Genomic DNA, 24,724 nt, shown 5'->3' on the forward strand with positions numbered 1-24,724 from the left:
GTTAATACTCTTCTTCATTCACTGGATCCAATTTTCAAAGTACTTTTGCCACTCATGAGTGGTTACCTCCAAAATGAGCAGCTTAAAGGCTTTAACAGCTTCTGCAGGCGTTGAAACATGTTGACCTCGCATTTATTTTTGATGTTCGGGAATAAAAACATAAAACGATAACGGAGAGCTCGCATTATCTTGGTTGAACAACGATTGGTCTTCGACGGTTGTTTTTTCTTAACTCTCCGAAAACTTCTGGCAAACAAATGGTGCTGTATCACTCGTAATATATTGTTTTAAGTTTTTCTAGTGGTACAGTTTCATCATGACCAAATTTTCCTAAAACAAGGACTATAATTGGCTTTGAGGCATAACTTTTGTTGGATTAAGCTCGTTTTGGAACACGTTTATTGTCGATTGTTGTTTTGTTTCCGTTTCATATGTATAGATCCAAGATTCGTCCCCTGGTTTGATATTGTAGATGTGCTCTCGGAACTACACCAATCGAGTTCGGTTTTGGGTAATTGTGAAACTGCACGGGATCTAACTAGGTCAAATCTTATAGACGACCAAATGTCACATGACGATCGACGGCCACTTTGGAACTCGTTGTATCAGCGTTTCACGGTGGCTAAATGTTGTGCTTCAGGGCTAAAATTCGAAGTAAGTTAATAAGTAATAAATCATCGCACGAAAATTTTTACGTGTTAGTTCCATCACTTGGACGAGATGAATTTTTCAACTGAGGAGAAAAAATTCGAATAGAGTTCGTAATTGAAAACATTATATTATATGTAAGTTGATGCATGAAAACTACCAAACTTTCGATAAAAATATCGAATTATTTATTTATTTATTTAGCTCATCACACGTGGTGTTTCGAAAGCGCAAACTATAAAACGCAACCAACGCGTTTCACCAAATACAAAGCTGTCAAAGAGCTTTTTTTGATATGGAAAATTACCTTTAAATTGCCATATAGTATGACTCCATCCGATGCATGCACCGTGAGATATGGACCAATAAAGCCATCCATAGAAAAATTGTCAGAATTTTTTATATCAGTGAATATTTATATGAAGTTGGGCAAACACCAACTGGGACATATTGTCTCACCTGGGTATATCTAATTAGTGATGCTGTTTGTTTCTATTTCCATCGCCTCCAATTGAATATACATAACTCTCTCTTTGCTACTAACCGCATTATAATTAACTGTATTTAAGGTTCTTTTCTGTTTACTTTCTAATTGCTTCTTGTAAATCTATTAATGTGAGTATGTATTTACAGTTTTTCTTCTTTTAAAACATTTCACATAGAGCTTTACATATATCACTTTGTTAAGGTAGCTGTGTTTTCCGTTGCTTTTAAATCGCTCTTTAGGCCTTTCGTGAATTTTCGGGCTTCTTTTATGGTAGTTTTTAAGTGCAATATATATACTATATATATACAGTGAATGCCACTCAAAACGGTCCACCTGCGCAAACTTAATTTTTATTTTTCCACTTAATACAAAAAAGCTTAAATTACAGAAAATAGTCAACAGATAAACGTAAAATTATTTCATTGATAACAGAAAGTTTCCAATATTAACCACAAATAACCGATATACATTCTGAATTGTTCAATAAAACGCAAAATAATTGTTTAATCATAAAAATTTATTTTGTCATCAAATCGCCTTGTAAATGCGTTTGAAGAGGTATTCTTCAGCTCCTTCCAAGAATTCTCCTTAATGGCCTCTATCGACTCAAAGCGTTGCTTGCGGAGTGGTAGTTTAAGTTTTGTGAAAAGGAAATCCGGTGAATACGGTGGTTGTTCGATGATATTTGTCGAGTTTTTATTCAAAAACGTGTTCACAATATAAGTTTTGTGAGACGGTGCGTTATTATGGTGCAAGATCCATGATTTTTCTATCTACAAATTGGCCGTTTCCTACGCATATTTTCTCTCAAACGTCGTATAACTTCAAAATAATATTCTTTGTTTCCCGTAGAACCATTTGGAACGAATTCCGAATGCACAACATCGTGATAATCAAAGAAAACAAGTAGCATGACTTTCACTTTTGACCGACTTTAGGTTTCGGCTCATGTGGATAGCGCCATTCTGCCGCCTGTTGACTGGTCTCATCACCTGTTATGATGCGCAGAAATTGGGTTATAGTTGGATCCGAATTCACTTGCTCAAGCATGTCTTCAGCCGCCTGCTTCCTATGTATTTTTGAAAGAAATTCAACTCTCTTGGAACGAGTCGAGCAGCGTATCATGCGCAATTGATGGTTTAGAATGTTGCGATTTGATTCGTGAAACACACTAAGGTCACGAGCTACCTCCCTCAAACTTAAATGATGGTTTTTCAGCACCATTTCTTCGACTTTGTCGACGTTTTCATCCCTTGAAGACATTGATAGCCGACAAGATCGAGGCAAATCTTGGCCGTTTGGTTGGAGTTTTCGGCCGTCTGCAAAAGCCGTGTACTGTGTTTTTGGTAAAGCGTTCTTTCTGCAACATTTTCAAGGATTCGGCTCACGAAATCCCGTTCAAAACAAGAAAAATTCTTTGTTCGATATTTTTATCCATAGTGAAAATCGCAGAGCACACCCGCGGTTGACTGATATAATTAATTAACATATCATGCTTTAATTCTGCGACACTATAGAGGACAGCTGTACCAACATTTCAGCAAAAAAAGAAATTTAGTCATATGTGTAAGGCGCCCTTTTAAATGAACAATTCCAGATATTTTTGTGACTGAATGTGTGAAAAGTATGAAACTGTAAAACTATACATAAAATAATCAAGCATTTCACTGAAATTACTACAGGGCTTTGTGGGATATCATCTTGGAATGTGAAACAATTTTAATATATTAGGAACAGTTTCCACCATTGTTTTGGCATAATCTTCATATATTTCTTTCCACTCTTCCATAAGAGCTCTCGGTTGCTTCAATTTCTCATTGTGCGCTTCCGACTTCCAGTTTCCAATTATTGTCATAAGATCTTAATAATTTTTCAAATAGGGTGATTGTGGAGGGGTTTAGGGACTTAAGGGCAATTCTACAACCGCCATTCTGTAGTTAAGTAGGCGAAATGCCGTGGATTGTTATCCTGATACAAATGAAAGGTATTTTCTATTCCCAGCTTCGGTGTACTTTGTTTCGGATTTTCTCTGCCCACACAAAGAACAGTTTTCCAATTCCTGCAGCCGAATATTACATTACATGCCCAGCACAATATTTAACAATAGGGCGAAGTTGTTTTGGGCTCAGCTCTTTATTTGGCTTCCGTAATAAGATTACTCTCTCGTCTGAACAAAAAAAGTTGAATCTCTACAAAAATACGTTTTTCTAGAACGCAAAATCTTTCATAAAGTGGGTGTGACTGCATTCTAAACGAATTTTCTTATTTCATTCACTAAATAATGTTTTCTTCAGGCTCTTCTTCCATGCATTCAATGTTAAATTGTTCTGCTAACATATCTCGAAGAACTCGGAGCACTAACGCGAGGATTTGATCTTAATTTTTGGAGAATTCAACGCAACACTCAGAACTTTCTTACCATCATGTTTTGGTTAGTTTGCGACTCGTTTTTTTATACATATCTAATATATTTTTTATAATACCGTGTGATCGTTTAACAATGTATTTTATTACTCTTTGACTTTCACCACTTTTATAATGTTAACTTATTATATTTCGCATTTCCATTGCAGTTTTTAGAGCCATTCCCCGTTAACGCACAATATCTGACAAAAATGTGTGTTTTTCTTGCAATCGGTTGCGTATGTGTTTGTGGTCCACATAACATTACTAATCAAGGATGGTAGATTACCATGTTTGGCCTTCAGCCATGGTGAAAAATGAAATTGAGAGAGTAATTTTGTGTGCCACGTCACCGGGTACTCGACAGTAGAATTCAGTCTACTCATTTCACACGTATTTACACACTCATCCAATCATTCGTTGTTCATACGCCAACGAAGAAACATGAGCGTAGATTGATTTTTTCGTATATCACCAACATAATCTCATTTTTTTTACAAAGGAACCGTTATCATGACCTCGGTTATGTCAGCCAATCAGTTAATTCTTTTAAATTCGCTGCGAGCAGGTTAACAGTCTGATATTGGCCCAACTTTCTGAATTGTTTTCACCATGACATCTAATAAGGCATTGTCACGAAAAAATATTCCACATAAAGCAAAACAAAGACAACATCTGACTAAAAGCTTTCATAGGAAACTATTATATGTGTTGCTATTAATGAGTGAGTTATTTTGAGTGGCGCGTAATATATGGCGAGTTTCGTTTCTTTCTCGTAAATATTGAAAATGTAACCATCTAACTCAAATCATTTTGCTATCCAATAATATTCAATCTCTTTATTAAGATTCGAGAGAAATAAGTAAATATTAAAAATAAAAACCCAGTTTTTGCAGTTTTATAACAAGTTGTGTAAAATTTCCGCAGGGGGTCATTTGGAATGGCACTCACTGTATATACATACATACGATCATTCATGCATCCACGCAGACATCACGTATCACGAAATCTGCCCATTTGAGTAGAGCAGCACAGTTTGTTCACATTACACTGGGTTAGTAGTGGAACAAAAAAATTTATATGTACTATAGTATTTCTTAGCAAACAAGTATACGTATTAATACAATTTTGTCCGTAACAGTGAATAATGAAAAAATAATTATATGAGAACAATATCATTTGTCTATTTGCTTTACTGCTTTGTCAAGCTCTCCTTATAGCTCATTTACGATGACTTCAGTTAAGTACCCCTATTATATGTGTGTGTATGCATGTTTTTACTATCACCTTTTTTATTTTCTAATTCAGTTTATTTTAAACCCATAATATTTTGATTGCTTTGAGAGCGCATTATTGTCGCTGATATATTTTCTAATCCTCAATTGCTTCTTTCTATTCTGGTTTTCTATTTATTTTGCTCTTCTGTGGTTTGAATGAATATCTTTTTTTATTAAGAATGCACGCATAAAATACACACATAGTTTCTGTTTTAACTTTCTCTTTTTGCTTGTCGTGTCGTTTTGATTGCCCGTCCATGAAGTTTTTGTTTGTAAATTATTTCACTTCCACTTTATGGATTCTATTGTTTATTTCATTACCGGTATTTCTGTTGTTCTTTTTTATTTTTAGTTACAGTTTTTTCATGTGTTCGTGGTGATATAAAAACCTGGTTAAAGAATTTTTGTTGGCGCTAATTAGTGTGTAGTATGTATGTGTGTAGAGTATATTTGTAGTTGCTTTGTTTCGAATTACAGCTCAGAAGTCATCAGTAAATATGATATAAAGTGAATATACGAGGTGTGTTCAAAAAATAAGGTGAAGGTATAAAATTTCGCGGGCTACGCGCATTCGACTTTCTATTATTAGTTTTTATTTTTGTGTAGGTACATTCGTCTCGAAGATATGTTTACTTTATTTGTAAGAGGCAAGTGTTTTGCACGTTCGGCGATTTTCTGCTATAGAATCTTGGCTCTCCTGTACACTTCCAATAGGACGATTGGGCTTTGGTTTCGATGTCATAACCATATACCTATGATTCGTCACCAGTTATGACCCTGTTAAGCAAATCTGGATCATCGTTGACGTCATTCAACAATTCTTGAGCGATGCTCATGTGACGTTGTTTTTCGTCAAAATTCCTGAAATTTGAAAACGAACTTCGCTGCCACACGCTTCATGCAAAAATTTAGGGAAAGGTTGCATTTCATTAGCCAACCGTTATGCCGACATCTCTCAACAACGTCTCTAATTGCGATTCGACGATTCCCCGTAACAATTCTTTCCACTTTCTCAACATTTTAATCGGTTGTTGATGTGCTGGGGTGTCCAGAGCGAGCGTCGTCATTCACATCTTCTCGATCTACTGTGAAAAGCTTGTACCACTTGTAAACATTTTTTTTTTTTTTTGACTTAGAGTACTCTTACCGTATGCCACTGTCAACATTTCAAGTGTTTTTGAGCACTTAATTACATTTTTTACACAAAATTTGATTCAACTTCTTTGATCCATTTTTTCCGATAGTAGAAAATCGCCGAACACGCAAAACATTTTTTAGTTATTTTTGTCTCTCACAAGCAAACTAAACATATCTGCGAGAAGAGTGTACCAACCGAAACAAAAAATCATCGAAAGTCGAAAAGTCGAAAGTTGAAAATTCATCTTATTTTTTAACACACCTCGTTTGTAGGCGCTCACCAGGGATGCCAGTCTCGGCTTACCGGTGGTTTAAGGTTCCGTAAATGGCGGCTTAGTGCTTGACTACCATTCGGGAGTGAGTAAGTTTGAATCTCCGTACAAGAAACTGTAAAATTATAAGTATTTTTCTAATAGCGGTCGCCCCTTGGCAGGTAATGACAAACCTTCGAGTATATTTCTGTCATGAAAAAGCTCCTCATAAAGAAAAAAATTCGCTTCGGAGTCGGCTTAAACTGTAGGTCCCCATTTGTGGAACAACATCAACACGCACGTCACATATAGGAGGAGGAGTTCGGCCAAACGCTTAACAGAAGTCTACGCGCCAATTATTATTATTTTTTCAATACAGGCACTAGTATTAATTGCGAGTTCCCGAAATATTTTAAATATCAAATTGAAAGAAGTAAAAATTAGTTTATTAGGAAATTTGAGTGCAACAAAAATTTTCCAATTTCCATGAAAAGTTTTAATTTACTTATATTGGAAACTGCATCATTAATAATTGTACCTATATTAACTCATTCAGTTGAACTGAGTATTTTCAATTAACAAATTTTTGCAAACCAGCTATAGTGTTAGTCTATAGTGTCGCAGAGTTTGAGCGTGATCTGTCAATTAGGTTGTTTTTGGCATTTAATTATATCAGTCAACCACAGGTGTGATCTGTGATTTTCACTTTGGATAAAAATATTGAACAAAGAGTTTGTCTTAAATGTTGTGCCTTGAACGTAATTTCGTGTACCGAATCGTTGAAAATGTTGCAGAAAGCCTATGGCGAGCGTGCTTTATGAAAACTACGGGTCTACGAGTGGTATAAGGCTTTTGCAGAGGACTGAGAAGTCGTGGAAGATTTACCCCGATATTGTTGCCCATCAACGTCTTCAACGGATGAAAACGTCGACAAAGTGAAGGATATGTTGCTGGAAAACCATCAAAACCATCATTTAAGTTTGAGGGAGATAGCTCGTGACCTTAGTGTATACCATCAATTGGGCATGAGACGCATTGCTGCTCGACTCGTTCCAAGAGAGTTGAATTTTTTTCAAAAAATTCATCGGAAGAAGGTGGCTCAAGACATGCTTGAGTAAGTGAATAACAGGTGATGAGATGTGGATATAAGTTTTACATGCAAACCAGCCAACAGGCGGCTGAATGGCTCTATCCACAAGAGACGACAATAAAGCGTCTAAAAAACGCGTCAAGGTCGGTCACAAGTGAAAGTCATGCTACTCGTTTTCTTTGATTATCATGATGTTGTGCACTCGGAATTCGTTGCAAATGGTTCTACGGTAAATAAAGAATATTATTTGGAAGTTATACGACGTTTGAGAGAGAGTGTGCTTAGGAAACAGCCAATTTGTGGAAGGAAAAATCATATATCTTGCACCACGATAACGCACCGTCTCACAAGGCTCATACTGTAAACACTTTTTTGACCAAAAACTCGACAAATATCATCGAACAACCACCGTATTCACCGGATTTCCTTTTCACAAAACTTAAATTGCCACTCCGCGGACACCGCTTTGAGTCGATAGAAGAAGCCATTAAGGAGAATTCGCGGAAGGAGCTGAAAAAGGTGCTTTGGTGACTGAACAATTGCTTCGAGTGGGGCCAATTGTGAAGGCGGCGAAATAAGTTTTGATGATAAAACAATTATTTTGCGTTTTATTTAACAATTCTCGGTACTTTTTTGACGGGAGGTGAAACTGCAAGTTTAGCTGTAATATATATGCATACATATGTACATTGCATATTCGTGTGTTTTCACAGTTAGCTCAAAAGCGTTAATGAATTGGCTTGTGCTGTTCAATAGCTGACATTTACTTGAATATATTTGTACAAGTTGTGTATATGTTTGTATTTTTTTTCGTTGTTTTCTATATTAATTATTGCTGTCAAAAGACCCTTTATTTGTACTCTTAATTGTGGTGTAGTATGTTTTGAATCGCACTTTTTTTTAGTTTTAGATTTGCCTGTAATATAAATATAATTTTATTTAGCGGCATTTTATTGAATTTTTACTCCTACTAAAAAAGTTATGCCCGAAAATAAATTCCGGGATGAATCCCGAAGTCTCGGGATAACTTTAAATATATCTCGGAATCTCTGGATAAAATGTTTCTGCCAAAATTTGGCATACCGAGTGACTACTACTAAAATTTTTCAATTCTGGCTTATTTGATAATCCATTAACGAATCCTCAGTCGATGAACTGAGTTTTTACTGTAAAGGTCATTTCATGCCTTTTCAACTAATTTGTGAACATCGGAATTTCATTCTTAATGAATTTAATAAACAGGGGCTTCCAAGTTTCCGTGCCTTTGACAGCCATCGCAGATCGATATTAAAAAAAACTACGTTAGTGCATTAGAAACCTTTATATTCCTCTTGTGCTACTCTTTGTTGTTGCCATTGGGCCAATGAGCCATTGTGCCACTTTTCTTCGAAGAAGCTGCAGCTGGAGAGGGGCCTAGAGCCAACAGATTGCAATATGAATAACAAGGTTTCTATGTATGAATATTGAAGACCTGTACTATAGTTTCAACCAGTCGGTGCGTCATGCCACATTGCCAATTGCCGAAACAATTAATTTATTGCAAACTAATTGAAAAATGTGAATGTCTGCCATGAAACGTGTCTAATAAAAGCACTCATTTGCTGCCATTGGGAGGCGGCATAAAAATGTAGGTCCCTCCATTTGTGGAAAAACATCAGTACTTTACTTGTTGTGTCTATTCTTATGTTATTCCTAAAAGCAATGTTGAATTTTTACGACTAAATTTACTGAAAACAAATGGCAAAATAAAATTACCATTATATCACATTTCTTACTGATTGTTTTTATTTATAAAATGTCTGATGCATTTTCTATTGAATTAATTCATTTCCTACACTTTTTCTCTTTCTAGGTAAGAATAAATATTCTGAAAATATACCAACCTCACATCCAAGTAAGTTTTATTAGTTTAAGCTAACATATAAAGAAAATATTTTCGCTAAGAAATTCTTATTTATTTTTGAATTTATTACTATCAGTGAAAGTTTAACACAAGAAATATGAAATATTAATTTAAGCGTTTGCTCGTATGTGTTATATATAACTTATGATTAATTTGAAATTCCACAATATTCATACTGCCAGAATTTTAAGTGATAAACTAATACATATTTCCGCGCTTTCGTGTGGGCAAATATTTCACTTAATCAAATTTACTACGCCGCTTACTATAAACTTTCTCATTTTCATTTTTGTTGTTTTTATTGTCAACACTATGCCTCCTCCTCTACTTCCTTTCATTCACATTTCAGTCTACCTATTCCGTTTGGCGGCGAAGCATTCGTCGCTTCCGCTTCCTACAGCTGAAAGAATTATTGAGTTGAATGTTGAGTGCTTTTGACGGAAGAAAGTACTTATAGCGGATATTGAATCAAGTTGTTCAGCAAAACACGCTCTCTTCACTGCTTATATGCAGCTGCTCCGTAATAGGTGGTCATTATTTGCTTATTAATTCAAGTACTCGCGATTCGCGAATGGGTTGGACTTTTCTGACTTCCCCTTTTTCTTTTTCCTCCTTCCGCTTTTGGAGCTACCTAAAGTGGTGTCACATCAATACTCACCTAAGTACATACCTTTGACGCTGTATGTGTGTGCTTGTGTTTATGTAGAAACACACACGTTTTTCTCTGCTTCATTTACGTTCCTCACTTCGCTTGCCAAACATTAAATAGTTTGTTTGCTGGTGTTGCCATAGAAGTACGAGTACCTGCAGCTGCCATCCACAAAAGTTCATACTACTGTCTAAACAGCGGAAGTGCTTATGAGTTGGAACTATGAGAGAATTGTAAAAGAGTGTTGCAAATTCCTTTTTCGATTTTGAGCTTCTACTTTTTTGCCCACACATATTTTTTTTTGATTTGGTATGCAATTAAAGAGGATGTAAGCTAAGGTTGTGGTGACAAAAATCCATTCCGGTGCTAATTAGAGATGTAAAATGCTTGGAACAAAATTGGCTGGAAATCGTATGGTTGACGAGAAGAGGTTTGACATTGCCGGAGGGACACGTATTTATATTCGGCCAAGGGCTGTTACTCCGGGGTTATCCCCCATTTACATACAACAACAATAACCATAAATTATTATAGAGGCAATATCATCTGCTTACGGAGTCGGTGACTTTTCAAAATACGATTTACTATCATTGTCATAAACCATTCAGAAAGGTACAGTAATACCATGGTGGAAGGTGTGGCCAATAACAGGTTGAGGGGCTCACGTAAATGGGGTTACGAAGCGGTTTATTTACGAAAAAATAAGAATAAAAAATAACACAATGTCTGAACAACGACTGATTGGACGAGAGTGTGAAATTATCGTGCAGATTTTGGCTGGCGAATCCGCTGTGACGTGGCAGCCGAAGCTCACCCCACAATTTTTTTTTTCACCGTAGTCATTGGCTTAACCTGGTAAATCTATCATCCTTGCAGTAACCCATTCGACAAAGTACAGAGTAAAATGAAGGTGAGCGCGCTCAGGCTGGCCATTGATTCAGCACACATTGTTGCGAGTGGTGACACAACTGCCAAAGTCAGCTGTTGAAAAAGTGAAAGTACTTTTGTGATAAATACTTCAAATAAGAGAAGCAAAGAACTCTCAACATATACTCTTCCAGCATTGATAAAAAGTTTTCCGAAAATCGGAAATAATTGCTTTAACTTTGAGACTCACTATTTGGAATTATTACCTCAAACTTTCTGTTATCTAAGTCTTGTTATAAATATTACCTGGAAATAACAAAATTATGATGATGGTTTATGCCTCTAATTTGTACAGTTTTAAAAAAGGGAACAAAGAGAATAACTGAACAGTAAGTGGATCGAAACTTTAAAACCAAATTAAAAACAAAACATTATATATGGTACAAAACATGGTATATTATTCTTGCAAGTATGTCATGGTGGACCTGAAATGAATTTCAGTGAAAAATCGTTACATCGATGTTTTTTTGGTTTCAAGCTCTAAACTATTTTAAGCAAAAAAAAAACAAACCGAAAAAATCGCCAGAGTCCGTTTTTACAAAATACATTTTTGATATGGTGGAATATTCAGGAATAATGATCATATTTTGCTTATGCACATGGCAACAGATTTTCTTTATAAAGATATTGCAACTCATTCAAACGCACGCATCATAGTGAAATTCCTGGTGACGGGTGAGAATCCATCGAAAATGGAAACCAAATTAAATCCAAGTGACCGCAAAATCGATCAAATAACTTCGTTTGTGCAGAAACAGATAGTATTATAAGTGATATACCTAGATAAATTTGGTGGTAGCGCAAAATTGGTCACCGTATCGGAAGATTTGTAATTTGTGCAAATGGTGTCGTACGTCAAACACATTTGATACTTGTGAACTGTGTAGAGAGTTGCAATGGAGCAGATAAACGTCAAAATAAAGACTGACTCAAAATCATTTTTTTTTATATTTATTAAAAATATTATTCAAAAACAAAATTGTATGTATGTAATACCAGAGGAAACAAAAGATTATAACTTTCTTTTGCCACATTTAGACCCGTTACTAATTTTACCAGTGCTCCCCACACTTCTGAAGTAACCGCGCGAATTATATATTATAACACTGGAAACTAATTCCAACGACCGGCTGTGGCCTTTGAATCCGACGACACTGTTTAGTAGGATAATTTATAATAATAATTTATATTAAACGTAGTAATAAGTAAATGTTAAGAATAGTAATGATAGCTAAAAGAAAAAAATAAAAAATACAAGGGAGGAGTGGGTGGATGTTAAGATGTCATTCGCATCGAGCGTTCACGCAACTTCAAGCAATAGCGGTAACTTGAAGAAATGGATTTTTTTTGAAAAACCGTTGCTCACTGAGGAGCTGAGTCGAAGCAGAAGTATACCATATGCAGTGGTACAAAAACGGTGCAATAAAACCTAAACTGATAGCTACTGATTTTTATCGATTATAAACGAGCAATTGCTATGCGATAAGGAAGTAAGGAAAAAACTATCACGTGTGAACTCAGCCTTAGAATATTCATATTTCTCAACTTGATTGCCAGCTTAGTATATGTTAATGTACGCCATACCAATCCGTAAGTGTTTAAATTCGAAATTCGGTAGTTTTCATACGTTCATCGTGTCTATGAAAATTGTGCATATATTGTATATATTGCATATATGGTATTAGGTTGTTTAATAAGTTTTACGGTTTGATAAGAAAAACAAAATTTTACGGTTTGAAATACACTTTATTATTCAGCATAACCTCCCTGAATACGCTTGTTCCAACGAGATTCCAATTTATGAATTCCATACCTGAAATAAGAATCTGGAATGGCTGCAAAATTCGCTTCCAGAGCTGTTATAACCTCATCATTTGATGAAAAACGCTTTCCATGCATGCATTTTTTTGGCCCGGAAACAAATGAAAGTCACTGGGAGCCAAATGTGATGAATACGGTGGATGCTCCAAGGCTTGTACGACTTTAAATTCGGCAAGCCAGGTACTGCACTAATTGATGGCAAAAAGTCTTTATACACTTTCAAAATTTCTTTGTGCTTTTAAAGCTTCTAAAAATAAAAATGCAACCACCGCATTATACTTGATTTTTTCCATTGTAGAAAATACTATGACACATCGATATTAAATGTAAACAAAAAACGACAGATTGAAATGAAACTGCACATACGTCCATATGAAAAGTTTACCAACATAACAAAAAAAAAAAATAAATTATAAAAATGTAGGCTAGTAGAAACCTTCTCTCTTATCGAACCGCAAAATTTAATAAACAATCTAGTTTCTGAGTCGGAGAAAGAGTAAATTATTTAGTGCGTTGCTATATTTATGCATATTCTTGAACTTTCAATGTGTTTAATATTTGCTTTTAAATAACACACATTTTAAACTATCTAAATGTACAAAGATACCGCAAGATAGTGTACACTGAGAATACATTAACACGAAACTTAATAAAGGCATGGAATTTGTAGCAAAGCTACTGTATCTGTTCCGCCCGAGTCAGCGGTAAGCCGAAGCAAAGGCTGCTCAGTATTTAAGCAGTAGTAGAAGTGAATGACAAAAAACTAAAACAAATAAAACTTAAGAATTGAACAAATAGACTGCTAAGTGACCAGCTGTTCCAGCTGAAAAGCAAACGAAATACATTTCAAAGAAAGTTTCTGTATAAAACGAAACAAATGTGTGGAATTCGGAATGGGAAAAGGGAAGGGGTTGGCATATGGTCACTTCTGTCCATTTGACAGTCTGTCGGATAAACTTGCATTTGAGCAAATAAATGTCAATAATCAGCTTTGCATGAAAAAAGCATACAGTAAGGCAAGACAGGTCCTTCGTATGTATGTATGTATTATACATACATATGCACTCGTATGTAGTGGCTTCATTGAGAGGAGTGTGTCTGTTCTTTCCTGGATTTTTACTGTTTGTGTTCTTGGCTTCATATATGTATATTATAAATAAATCTTATACTCATATAAATGTGTGAGAGATAGCGATAATGTGTAACTGACTGCTTTACATACCTTCGCGACGTTTGAGAGCCGTGCCAGAGCAATATTTCCAAGTAGGCAAGATGGGAACACGGGGGAAATCTGTATCGATCGGTGCTGGTGGCTCTGTCTTCAGTGATGGGGCCAAGATGGAATCGGGAGTCGGAACTGGGTTTTTCTGTAAGTCAGTCAATTTATCTATTTCCTTAAAACTGCCGAACACTGATAGTGTTTTTCAGGGGGAAATCTTTGCGATATTGCAGCCATGCAAAAGGTTATGGAACGTAGGAAATATTAACATTTTTTCCGATAGTCAAGCCGCGATCAAGGCTCTGACCACGCTATGGTGCAGATTCAAACTGTTCACCTCTTGTAAGGAGGAGCTCAAATCTCTTCTGTGTGGAGGTAACATTTATCTGATATGGGTTGTTGTTCCACAAATGGAGGGATCTGTTTTAAGCCGACTCCAAATGGCAGATGGTTTTTAATTAATATAGTAGCTTTTTCATGGTAGGGAAATAAAATTGCTGATGAGGTTGCTAGGGAGGGATCGACTGAATTGGAGTTGACCCGGTCATCGGCATTTCCCTGCCTGTTGTCTAAGAGGAATTGCACAACTTATTTCTCAGGAAAGCGCAGAAGAGATTGAGCTCCATTTCTTCGTATGCTATTACGATAACCATTTAGACGATCGGCACACACGCCGGAAAGCTAGATTTATTATTTAATTCCCATTTCAGAAGCTGTGGAGCTCTTTCTTTGCAAATGTCCTGTTTTAGCAGATATGCGATTAAGGTCACTGGGTGTTCCTTTCTTCGAGAGCCTGAGTCAGTGCTCCAACCTAAACCCCATCAACTTTGCCCATTACATCAACAGCTCTAGTTGGCTGCAGATATCTGCCCTAATGGTTTTAAAAAGGCGCTTTGAGTGTTACTTGAGGAAAGATCGAACATATAACCTAATCTCAAATAATTTTGAAAACCATAGAACAAAATCAGGATAGAGTAAAAGAATTCACGAAAAGGTACTAATCTCTAGTGGAATCATTTTGGCTACTTACTTTGATTCTGGCAGCTCCAAGTGATTGCTGTGGTCTTTTAAATTTTGTTTTCCACCTTTCCTCTGAAACACAGTGCTTTTATTCATTAAAATTAAAATTTTCAAAACTTAGGTGCATCTTTGTTTTTTTAGTTATAAGCAGAACAGCTTTTTCGACAATCGGTTTTGTGTATAATCGAAAATAAAAGAAAACGATCAGAATCTGCAACACCACATGAAATCGAGGAAGCGACTTTCAGTTCTGACTGTCTGTCGGTTTTTACTACGAAAATAAGTTGCATTTCGCGCATTAAAGTCGTATATTGTCCACAGGACACGGGTTGATAGTGTTGGCATTTCGTATGAAAAACTTTAAACAATTTGAAATTATCATTAAGATCTGTGATGGATCTCACCACATATGAACAATCTCTTTGAGTGATAATAACATTATTGTGCTTGCAATTTGGAACGCGGTGTATGTGAAAAGAAATCGTAGGGGTACGAGTTAACATGTGTAGGTAAGAACCAGTAAAAAGTGGCGCAAAATTAATGATCCAATTTTGTTTTTGAATAACTTTACAACTTTTTGAATAAATACTAAATAAATAAAAAATTTTTTGACAGATGGAAATCTTTAAATTTACCTTTTCGAGCTCCATTGCATCTGCAGCTGTCTAGTTCACAAATGCCAAAAATGATCGACGTACAAAATAATTAGAAATTTAACGATAGGGTGGTATATTTTGCACCATCTTGTGGTAAAAATTGCAAATATCTTTTAAGAAGAGGTACGTTGCGCCACCATGTATATGTAAATTTATTTGAAAATTATATTATATGTAAATTTTGTTTTTGCAATTTTATTGAAATTTTTGAAAAAACTTTGTTTCTGCAATGACGAATTTGCGGTACATATTTCACGATAACGGAAAATTATTAAAAAAAAACAACAATCCTTGATTCTTTGATTATTCACTTCTCTGTTGTTTTTCACTTTCACTTTGTCGCGCACCTTACAAAAAATTTGTTTAGTTGGCATATGATTTACCATATGAGTGCCAATCCGTTTGCAAAACAGTTTAATCGTTCATGTCTAACAAATATTAAAGTTAGTGGAATTGTGCATAATTAAACTGAATTTTTGCATGTCAGACGAAGTGATTCAAATCAATCAGAGTCAATCATTTGTAATCATTGCATATAAAGTAATTTAAGAGTAATTTTTAAAGTTGTGCTACCACCTTCGAAGGTTCACTATTTGCTAGGATAAAATAAATATGAACATACACATTTTTGTTTGCTAGGTTGGCATTATAACTATACAAGCAGTTTATTAAATGATGATTCTAAGGAAATTTTAGGCGAACTTTGCGATTTTTCTTGGAAATTAATCGCTTTTCGGCCCCGGCCTTTATGGATTAGTTGGTTCTTTAATAATTTCTTCCTTTTTCCATTCTTTTGAAGGAATTATTATTATTTTTTTTTTCCATTTGTAAATCTTTATATGCATGTATAAGTGTGTGCATACAGTGTCCGGCAAAACATATCGAACTGGGTATCTACCATACATTCACTTGACATGGAAAAACTTTCCACAAAATTTTCCCACAATACTTTAATTTAAGCAACTTAAAACGCAGATATTTTACTAAAATTTACTTATAAATATTATTTAGGACATTATATTAAGTATTCTACGAAATTCGCCAAGGGAACTTGGCATGGAAAAAAAACTACGCGTGAAAATATCTATATTGAACTCGTTATGAATGATAAAAGAAGTATATGAGAAATACAGTTATTTGAAAGAAGCCGTAAGCACACAAATCATTTGGAATATTTGCGTGTTTTTTTTAATACAAGTTTTACCATTTTTAATATAACTATAAATGTGCCCTCAAAAAGTATTACCTCATGAATTTAGTTAAAATGGCAGAGAAAATCATTCGTCAGAATTTAAAAACTTAATAAGGTACAATTACAAAACCGGTTAATCGCAGAAAGCCATTAGTCCTCCAAATCAACAGCAGATTTTATTTAAAAAATTTAAATAATCGGAAACCATAAAACACCGTATTGTGGAAGACGAACACGAAGTACTAATATTTTACAATAAAAAAATTAAAAACGATATTTAAATTTTGTAGGCTTTTTATTTAACTTCTTTTACTACATACAGAAATGAAAAAAAACAAAGGTTTTTTTTAATTTTAATAAATTTAAAAATGGCGCGAAAGTTGACCCTCCGAAAAATTGGTCCTGGACGGTGAAACACAAAAAAAGTTATTAATCAATATGATTGAAGCTACATATCTATGTCCCGTACTAGAATAAAAACAAGCTTACAAAATGGCGCGTTTTTTGAATTTGATATTCTAAAAATCGGGGGTTTTCAGGTTTTTAATAAAAAAATACGAAACAATTGAAATAATAATATGATTCTAGTAAGTGCGATAGCCACTGATGTTGTGAACAACGTATTAAAATTTCAGACGATTCGATTGAATAGTTTTTTTGAAGTGAAAACTTCTTTAGAATCGTTGGGAGTGATTTGAGAAAAAGTGAAACGAAAAAAGCGACACTCTTGGCTACGAATATTACATATAAACGTAGCGACGAACTAAATAACTTTTAGGCCAGCGCCGACAGCATGGCGCGATAGCCGAGCGGCTAGCAATGTGAGCTTCCGATCCAAAATTCTTGGTTCGAATCACAAGAAAAAAAAATTTTTTATACAGTTATTTATACACTCGGTGTTTTGCCATTGCCTGCTGAGGGGTGAGCGCTATTAGAAAAATAGTTTTCCTTAATTTTGGTGTTTTCACCGAGATTCGAACTGACGTTCTCTCTGTGAATTCTGAATAGCAGTCACGCACCAACCCATTCGGCCACGGCGTTTGTTTAATTTTACTGATGCAAAAATGAGGAAAAATATATGAATAAAGTTTGCTTACTGTTTACACATTTTCCAAAGGTGACGGAGAACCAAAAAAAAAAGTCGATTTTCAAACAAATACGAGTGCATATGTGCAATTGTGTTAGAGTTTCGGTCACGCCCCAGCAAAACCTACGTGCATATGTGTTTGTAACATTCAAAAAAATGTAATTGTGTTAGAGTTTCAATAAATAGCATCACGGAATTCATTCACGAAAATTTAATAAAGTATACACCAGAAGTATCGCGGATACTTAGAAAAGATTACAATAAAGTTCCAATGATTTTAAGTGGCGATTTTAACGTAAATTTTGCATTGGACACAGCGGTTCCTTTAATTGACGTTCTCAATACAACATTCAATTTAAAAATGTGTAACAATCGCACTGAATCGACAACACGATCAAAAACAACCATTGACGCGGTATTTCAAATATATGTTGACAACATCGAAACCAAAGCATTTGTATCATATTTTAGCTATCATAAGCCACTCGTATCATTTGTGGAAATTGAAAACATTGAGGATGAATAATAATAAAATGAAGAAAATAAAATATGAACTTTATAGCAATATTATAATGAACCTATAATTATCCCGCTCCTAATGCTGCTTTCGTCTCATTCTCTCTCAGTTTGTTTTACGGAAGGTTTCACTTCTATCGCGTCTAACCGTTAGACTGGTATTTTTTTTTCCTGACAACGGTAGGCTGAAAAAAGGAGTTTTGTTAGTTAAGTTTAAAGTTTTGAGAGTGGACGCGTGACGAACCTGACTCTAACTGCTAAAACGGCTGTAGAATCGAAAGTACTGGGAACATCTTTGCAACCATTAAGAATATACTGTCAATTCTTAAAAGCCTATACCTTCGAATTATCAAAAAAAAAACTCGATTTTTTGAAATTTCAAGGCCACCGGGACCCCTTAAAAATTATTTTTTTGGAAGTTTTGAACCGATGGTCCAAACGAATGAACAGAATGTAGCATTAAATGAACTCCAAGAGGTGGTTATGCATTCAGTATGCAGTATACTCAAGTTATTTTTACTAATTTTGTTTTTATTTCAGTGCCCACAATATTTATATATTTTTCATCAGAAGCCCAAACATATATTTATAAACTTTTTTTATTTGTTACACCTTATTTGTTGCTCTATAATTAACCATGTGTAATACATTGAGATCTAAGGTCCAAACCACCCACTTTAAGTGTTTCCCATTGAGCTTTATTATTGTAACTGCAAAACATAATTTGTTCGAGAACTGGAGTCGTTCAAATTGAAATAGAATGGTATTATTGAGATTCTAGGAATCAAAACATTTTAACCGCCTTGATCAGCAACCTAATTCCACTACATAATGTTGGCGAATTTATATCGGGCAGTTCCACTTTATGTGGCGGCAATCACGGCTGGTCCGCCGTAGCAGAATGAAAATAACAATATCTTCCATTCGGAGCAGCCTTAAACTGTAGGTTACTCAATTCTCGAAAAAAACCTCAAGACGCACACCACAAATAGAGGCAGTAGGATTTTAAAAAGTCTTTTAGCTAATACGCAGCCCCATTAGTACCCACTACTGTGTCTATCGAATAGAAAGATTTTTTTTCCGCATTACATTTTGAAAGTATTAAGATATTAACTGCATCCTCATGCTCATTGGTAGCTGATAACACTGCTCTCTCTCTTTAAACCAGTCAGTACAATGACTAAGTTGCAAGCTCTTCAATTAGAGGGTGTACTTTCTCAACCAGTTTTGCATTTTGAATCAAAACACAACTACTTGTGCCCACTTGATCAATGTGTCCACTTGTCGCTGGAACCTGCCCGCTGTCTATTTTCAACAATATTTAGCTTATCTTCTCCGGAAGAAAGTATTCTCTTAAAATGTTTTGAGGTAGTAGTGTATTTACTCACGGCCAAAGGTAAGACATTGTCCAAGAAGCGCTCACTTCGTAAGGAGTTTATAGCATTTAATCTTTTCGAGAATATTGAAACCAAAGTACTGTAAATTTCGGCTTACTCCTCTAAAAACACTATTCACCAATTAGATTTAATTGAACGTTACTGCTTTTTAATGCGGTGAAATGAGCTTTCTTGAAGCAACACAACAATAACGAAAAAACAGTAAGCCACAAAATAAATCAGCAAATATTTGAGCGCACATTTTCTCATTTTTGGTTTATCTGCTTATTTCCCTTGAACCTAACTCGGCACATTTGGCACACAGCGAACGGCGAGCATACACACAAAGAGCTTTCTTGTGCAAAAATGCTCCTTTTTAATTTTGGTTAAATAATAACTAATTTTATTGATACTGAACGGAAGTAAATATTTCAAAGTGTGATAGTTTTGATATAACAGCAACAATTGATGGTTTTTTACCATATTTTTACATATTGTTACGCCTCTTTAAGGGGTTAAGGGTAGTTAGAGACTCGAAAAAATGAGGATTTTCAATACTTTTTTTTGCTAGTCAATTGCTTTATTTTACAAACATAAAAAACATAGCATTAATACATCATGTTTCGATTTGACTTTAGCAACATTTCAAAAAAAATTAATAATTGTAAAAGTTATCGCTCTTTGTGTGGAGCCCGTTTCTCCAGAAGTCCCTTGCGGTGATCATCACAAGTCCTTGGGACCTGATATTGTGCCTGATCGAAGCTCTTTTTTTTCAAAATTAACAATATGGCATAAATTTTGTTGAAATCTACCAAGCGGTTTTTAAGTTACAGTGATCACCAATTCAAAAAATATAGTTTTGAGAAAACCGCATTTAAAGTTTTGCTATCGATTTATGTAGAGTTATATCAAATATTTAATTACTTACACAGTGCCATCCTTGGCTATATGTATAATAGTTCATCAGCCGTCATAACAGCTTCCAAAATATCGATTTGCTGTCGTTAGCGCTCAGTTGCTTGCAGCTGCTGCTAGCTACTTGCTCTCGAACGCTCCGGAGCGTCCGAGCACGCTTTGTTAATTGTTGAAAAACTTGAAAAGTATTTATCGGACTCACTTAAAATTTTCACACAATATTTCTAAGATATTATACTTTAATAAAATGCAAAAAAAGCATCAAATTTTTGAAAAATCTGACTACCCCTAACCCCTTAAAGTTTCATTTAAATTATGTTAAAATTAACCTTTCCGGATAGCTAAGCTTTAAACTAAAAGAAAAAGATATTAAGCATTCTCTACGAAATTACTACATTCCGTACGTATTTCGGAACTTTATTTTATAAGATGTAGATATTAGCGGCCGTCGTAGCCGAATGGGTTGTTGCATGACTATTTCCTGTCACTCATTTTTGATAATTTTAAAACCGTATAACTGTAAGAAACTAATAGTATTTATATTTATTCAATAATTAAAATGCAGCTACACGAAAAAAAATTAAATTATATTATAATTTTTTTACGTCAATCACAAATTCAGGTTTTGTCACCGCTATATTTCGCCCACAGATAGTGAAAGGTGTCTCCGCTTGCTTAAGTCGTGGGTGCATTGCTCATGGTTCTCTTATTGAGCATTTGTCGATTTAGCTAGCGTCATTAACTCGCTAACACAAATTAGAAAATATAAGTGAAATAAGATGTTTCAGTTCATTCTTTCAATTCAATAAGATATATATGAAGCACATTCTAGAAATTTGTATGTATCTATGTGTGTATGTATGTAGCATGTAATTAAAACAATTAATTTACCCCCGGGCATATTGCAGGGAGCTAAATGTATAATAATTGCCATATTTTTCTAATGACCTCAATAGAAATTTGTTAGCGCTCGTGTATAGCATCTGTGCACACGCGCCCAATACACATACACACGTTGAATCACAAAGTAAGCATTTCGATTGATTAAACTCCGCATGCCCTCGCTTATGCATGCAATTTACACCAACAGATTCGATATAAATTTACTTTTGCACACAATATGGCATTTAAATTTCCATTGTTGCAATACTTACACAAGTCTGAGGCACAAACTCAAAATAATGTAGCACTTATAGTTTTTCTTGGTATGTGCATACACACATACAAATGTTTGTACGCAAGTAATGTAGTAGTTGTAGTTATAGTCATGTCCAAGTGCAATTTATAAATATTTCATTATAATCGCGCTTGTCAATGATAAATGACGATGACACTTGCACAACAGTTACTGTTTGCTGCAAGTGGCCGCTTTCATGTCTACGGCCGATCGCTTACCCGCCCGCCAACGCGCCTGGCATGTGACGGTTGCAAATTGTTTACTTCAGTCATCACGCTGTTGTTTATAGAAGTGTGCATTTTGCAGCGCTCAACACCATTACTTCACCTCACCTATCTACGAATGGGGGCTTTGTTGGGGCATGTAATAAAAAAGGTAGAAATAAAAACAACTGTGATTTTTTCGCGGCAAGGAGAGCGTTAGAACCGCAGTCTTTGGCTAGCGAATTACGACCAAGTAAGTGCCATAAAAAGCTCCTCTTAAAAAACCACATACCGTTCGGGGCGGCGTAAAATTGAAGGTTTCTGCATTTGAGGAAATTAAAGGAATACATACACCACTACTAGAATGGAGGAGCAGCTCGGCAAAAAATAAAAACAACCTATTACATATAAAGTATATGGTGTGCTACTCGAATATCTCTCGAGCAGCAAGATCTACTGGCGATACCCAGATATCACTCTTTAAGAAGTTCGCTTACGTATTTCTTGGGTATACCTTTGCTAGATTAAAATTCACATTCTGACTGAGAATGTAGAGCGATGCTAAAATAATGAGTTTGTGGTTTTCTCCGGGGAAGCAAAGTAGAATTTTTGAGATTAAGACTTTACAATTGCCGCTGTATTTATGAATTCACGCCTACGGTGCACATCCAAAAACTAGTTCGTTAGTACACTTAGACTTTGGTCTCAGAATCTGGCTTTAAATACTTGGCAGCTATTTATCCATTTTTGCCTGCTCTATCTGATGTAAGCTCTGACAGCTTCGAAGTTTGCAGAGGCACGTGCTTTTTATCGTACTTTCGTGAACGATATTGCATTTAAATTATTTTGTACAGCTTTTATTGTCCGTTGTGATTGTTTTGTTCCTCAAGTAGGCCTCAAGGGTGAGTTATTCTGTTTCTAACTTCGATACCCGCAATTCGTTTTCCCCCGCAACTTAAAAATCTCTTATAAAAATAGCGTTACGTCATATACAAAACATAAAATATTCATATATTGATTTTTTAGTCCCCTCATATTCATACCATATTTAAATATTTGGCCTGAATAAATTTTGCGGTGAACATACTTTTCGTTTGTCGCTGCAGCTGCTGCAATGAATGTTTGCTATTAAAAATTTTAAACTATTGTTTTATACATACGGTCATAAGGTATGTGAATATACTATATGTGCATATAAATACATTCCTATATAAGCATGTATATTCATATACATATTTTGTGTTACATAGGTGTAGTAGTAGACAAAAGGTGTACAAACTAGACATGCTTTGCCCGCCGCTTTATCAGAGGGCTCCGGTTGTTTTCGTCTTATTATTTATGAGTACGTGCTGTAGTTATGAATGTACGTGTGTATGTACCATGCCCCTGGGTGTGCTTCCACAGTTGCAATTAATTGCGTTTATATATGTACATATGTATGGGTGTATGTAGTATTTTCATATGCATCTAAATGCATTTAAAGGGCGATCCGTCTCCGGTGGTCTCCTTATAAAAAATCAGTAAAAATAACAAAAACTTATTTTATTCGGTATATTGTTAGTATTTAGAATATAGTCTAAAAACAAATATTTCCTTTTATGAAACACAATGTTCTGCATGTTCGGCAATACAATTTGACTTTGGAAATAAGTTTGGAATATATCCCAACGCTGCTCAAGCGTAAAACAATTCATTTCGTGCCGCCGAGATATGATACTGACTTTCTTTCAACAGTTCAAGCGGAAAAGAGTAGTCACTGTCAAAATACTAGGTTGTTCAATAAGCTTTGCGATTTGATGAGAAAAATACAATTTTACGGTTTCAAATACACTTTATTATTCAGTATAGCCTCCCTGAACACCAATACGCTTGTTTCAACGAGATTCCAATTCATGAACTCCTTATCTGAAATGAGAATCTCGAAGGGCTGCAAAATACGCTTCCACAGCTGTTATGACCTCATCATTTGATAAAAAACTCTTTCCATCCATGAATTTTTTTGGACGGAAACAAATGAAAGTCGCTGGGAGCCAAAAGTGGTGAATACGGTGGATGCTCCAACAATTCGAACTTTAATTTATTGATTTTTGACTTTGTCAAAATGCCCCTGTGACACGGTACATTGTCCTGTTGAAAAAAATTATTTCCTTTTTGCAAACTGGGTCTATTTTCACGAATTTTTTTCTTCAGCTGGTGAAAATTTTAGAAAAATATTCAGAATTTATTGTTTTGCTAGCTTGCAAACTAAACCTCCATTTAAAATTCCTTTTCCATCCCTGATGTTTCTTGGCCGATTTCGTGACACAAACACTATTTAGCCTCTTCTTTCGATTTAGGATCATAGTGGCTCATCCATAGCATGAACCGACGCACAAAATCCACTTTATCCTCTCGAAAGCGCTACAAATATTGCAGAGAAAGTCATAAAGTTGTTAGTGAATGCGGCACCCATTGCGCATACAGCTTTTTGAAACCCAATACTTCAGTCAAAATATTGCCAACATTGCCAAATGAAATGCTTAGGGCTTCTACTAAATCTCTTTTAGTCACGCGACAATTTTCCAATAAGGTGTCCTGTATTTGTCCAACGATTTCTGGTGTTATTGCTGTTGTCGCGGACGTTCTTGACTTGAATCGTCTTCAAGTCTTGTACGGCCACTTATAAATTCAGCAAGCCATCTTTCTGCTGTTCTAATTGATGGAGACAAATCCTTATACACTTTCAACATTCGTTCATAAATTTTCTTTGCTTTCAAACCTCCTAAATTAA

At 35.2% G+C, this 24,724-nt stretch overlaps 1 protein-coding gene across 1 annotated transcript in view; it reads left to right on the forward strand.

Annotated features, from left to right (window-relative positions):
• LOC129242057 (uncharacterized protein DDB_G0283357-like) overlaps positions 1-24,724 on the forward strand; it is a 136,273-nt gene that overhangs the window by 47,970 nt on the left and 63,579 nt on the right. The window contains exon 3 of the mRNA XM_054878616.1: positions 9,146-9,187. Coding sequence (XP_054734591.1) covers positions 9,146-9,187 — 42 coding nt within the window. The remainder of the gene's footprint in view (positions 1-9,145; positions 9,188-24,724) is intronic.

Source organism: Anastrepha obliqua, chromosome 3 (genome assembly GCF_027943255.1).
Source record: "Anastrepha obliqua isolate idAnaObli1 chromosome 3, idAnaObli1_1.0, whole genome shotgun sequence".
NCBI lineage: Eukaryota > Metazoa > Arthropoda > Insecta > Diptera > Tephritidae > Anastrepha > Anastrepha obliqua.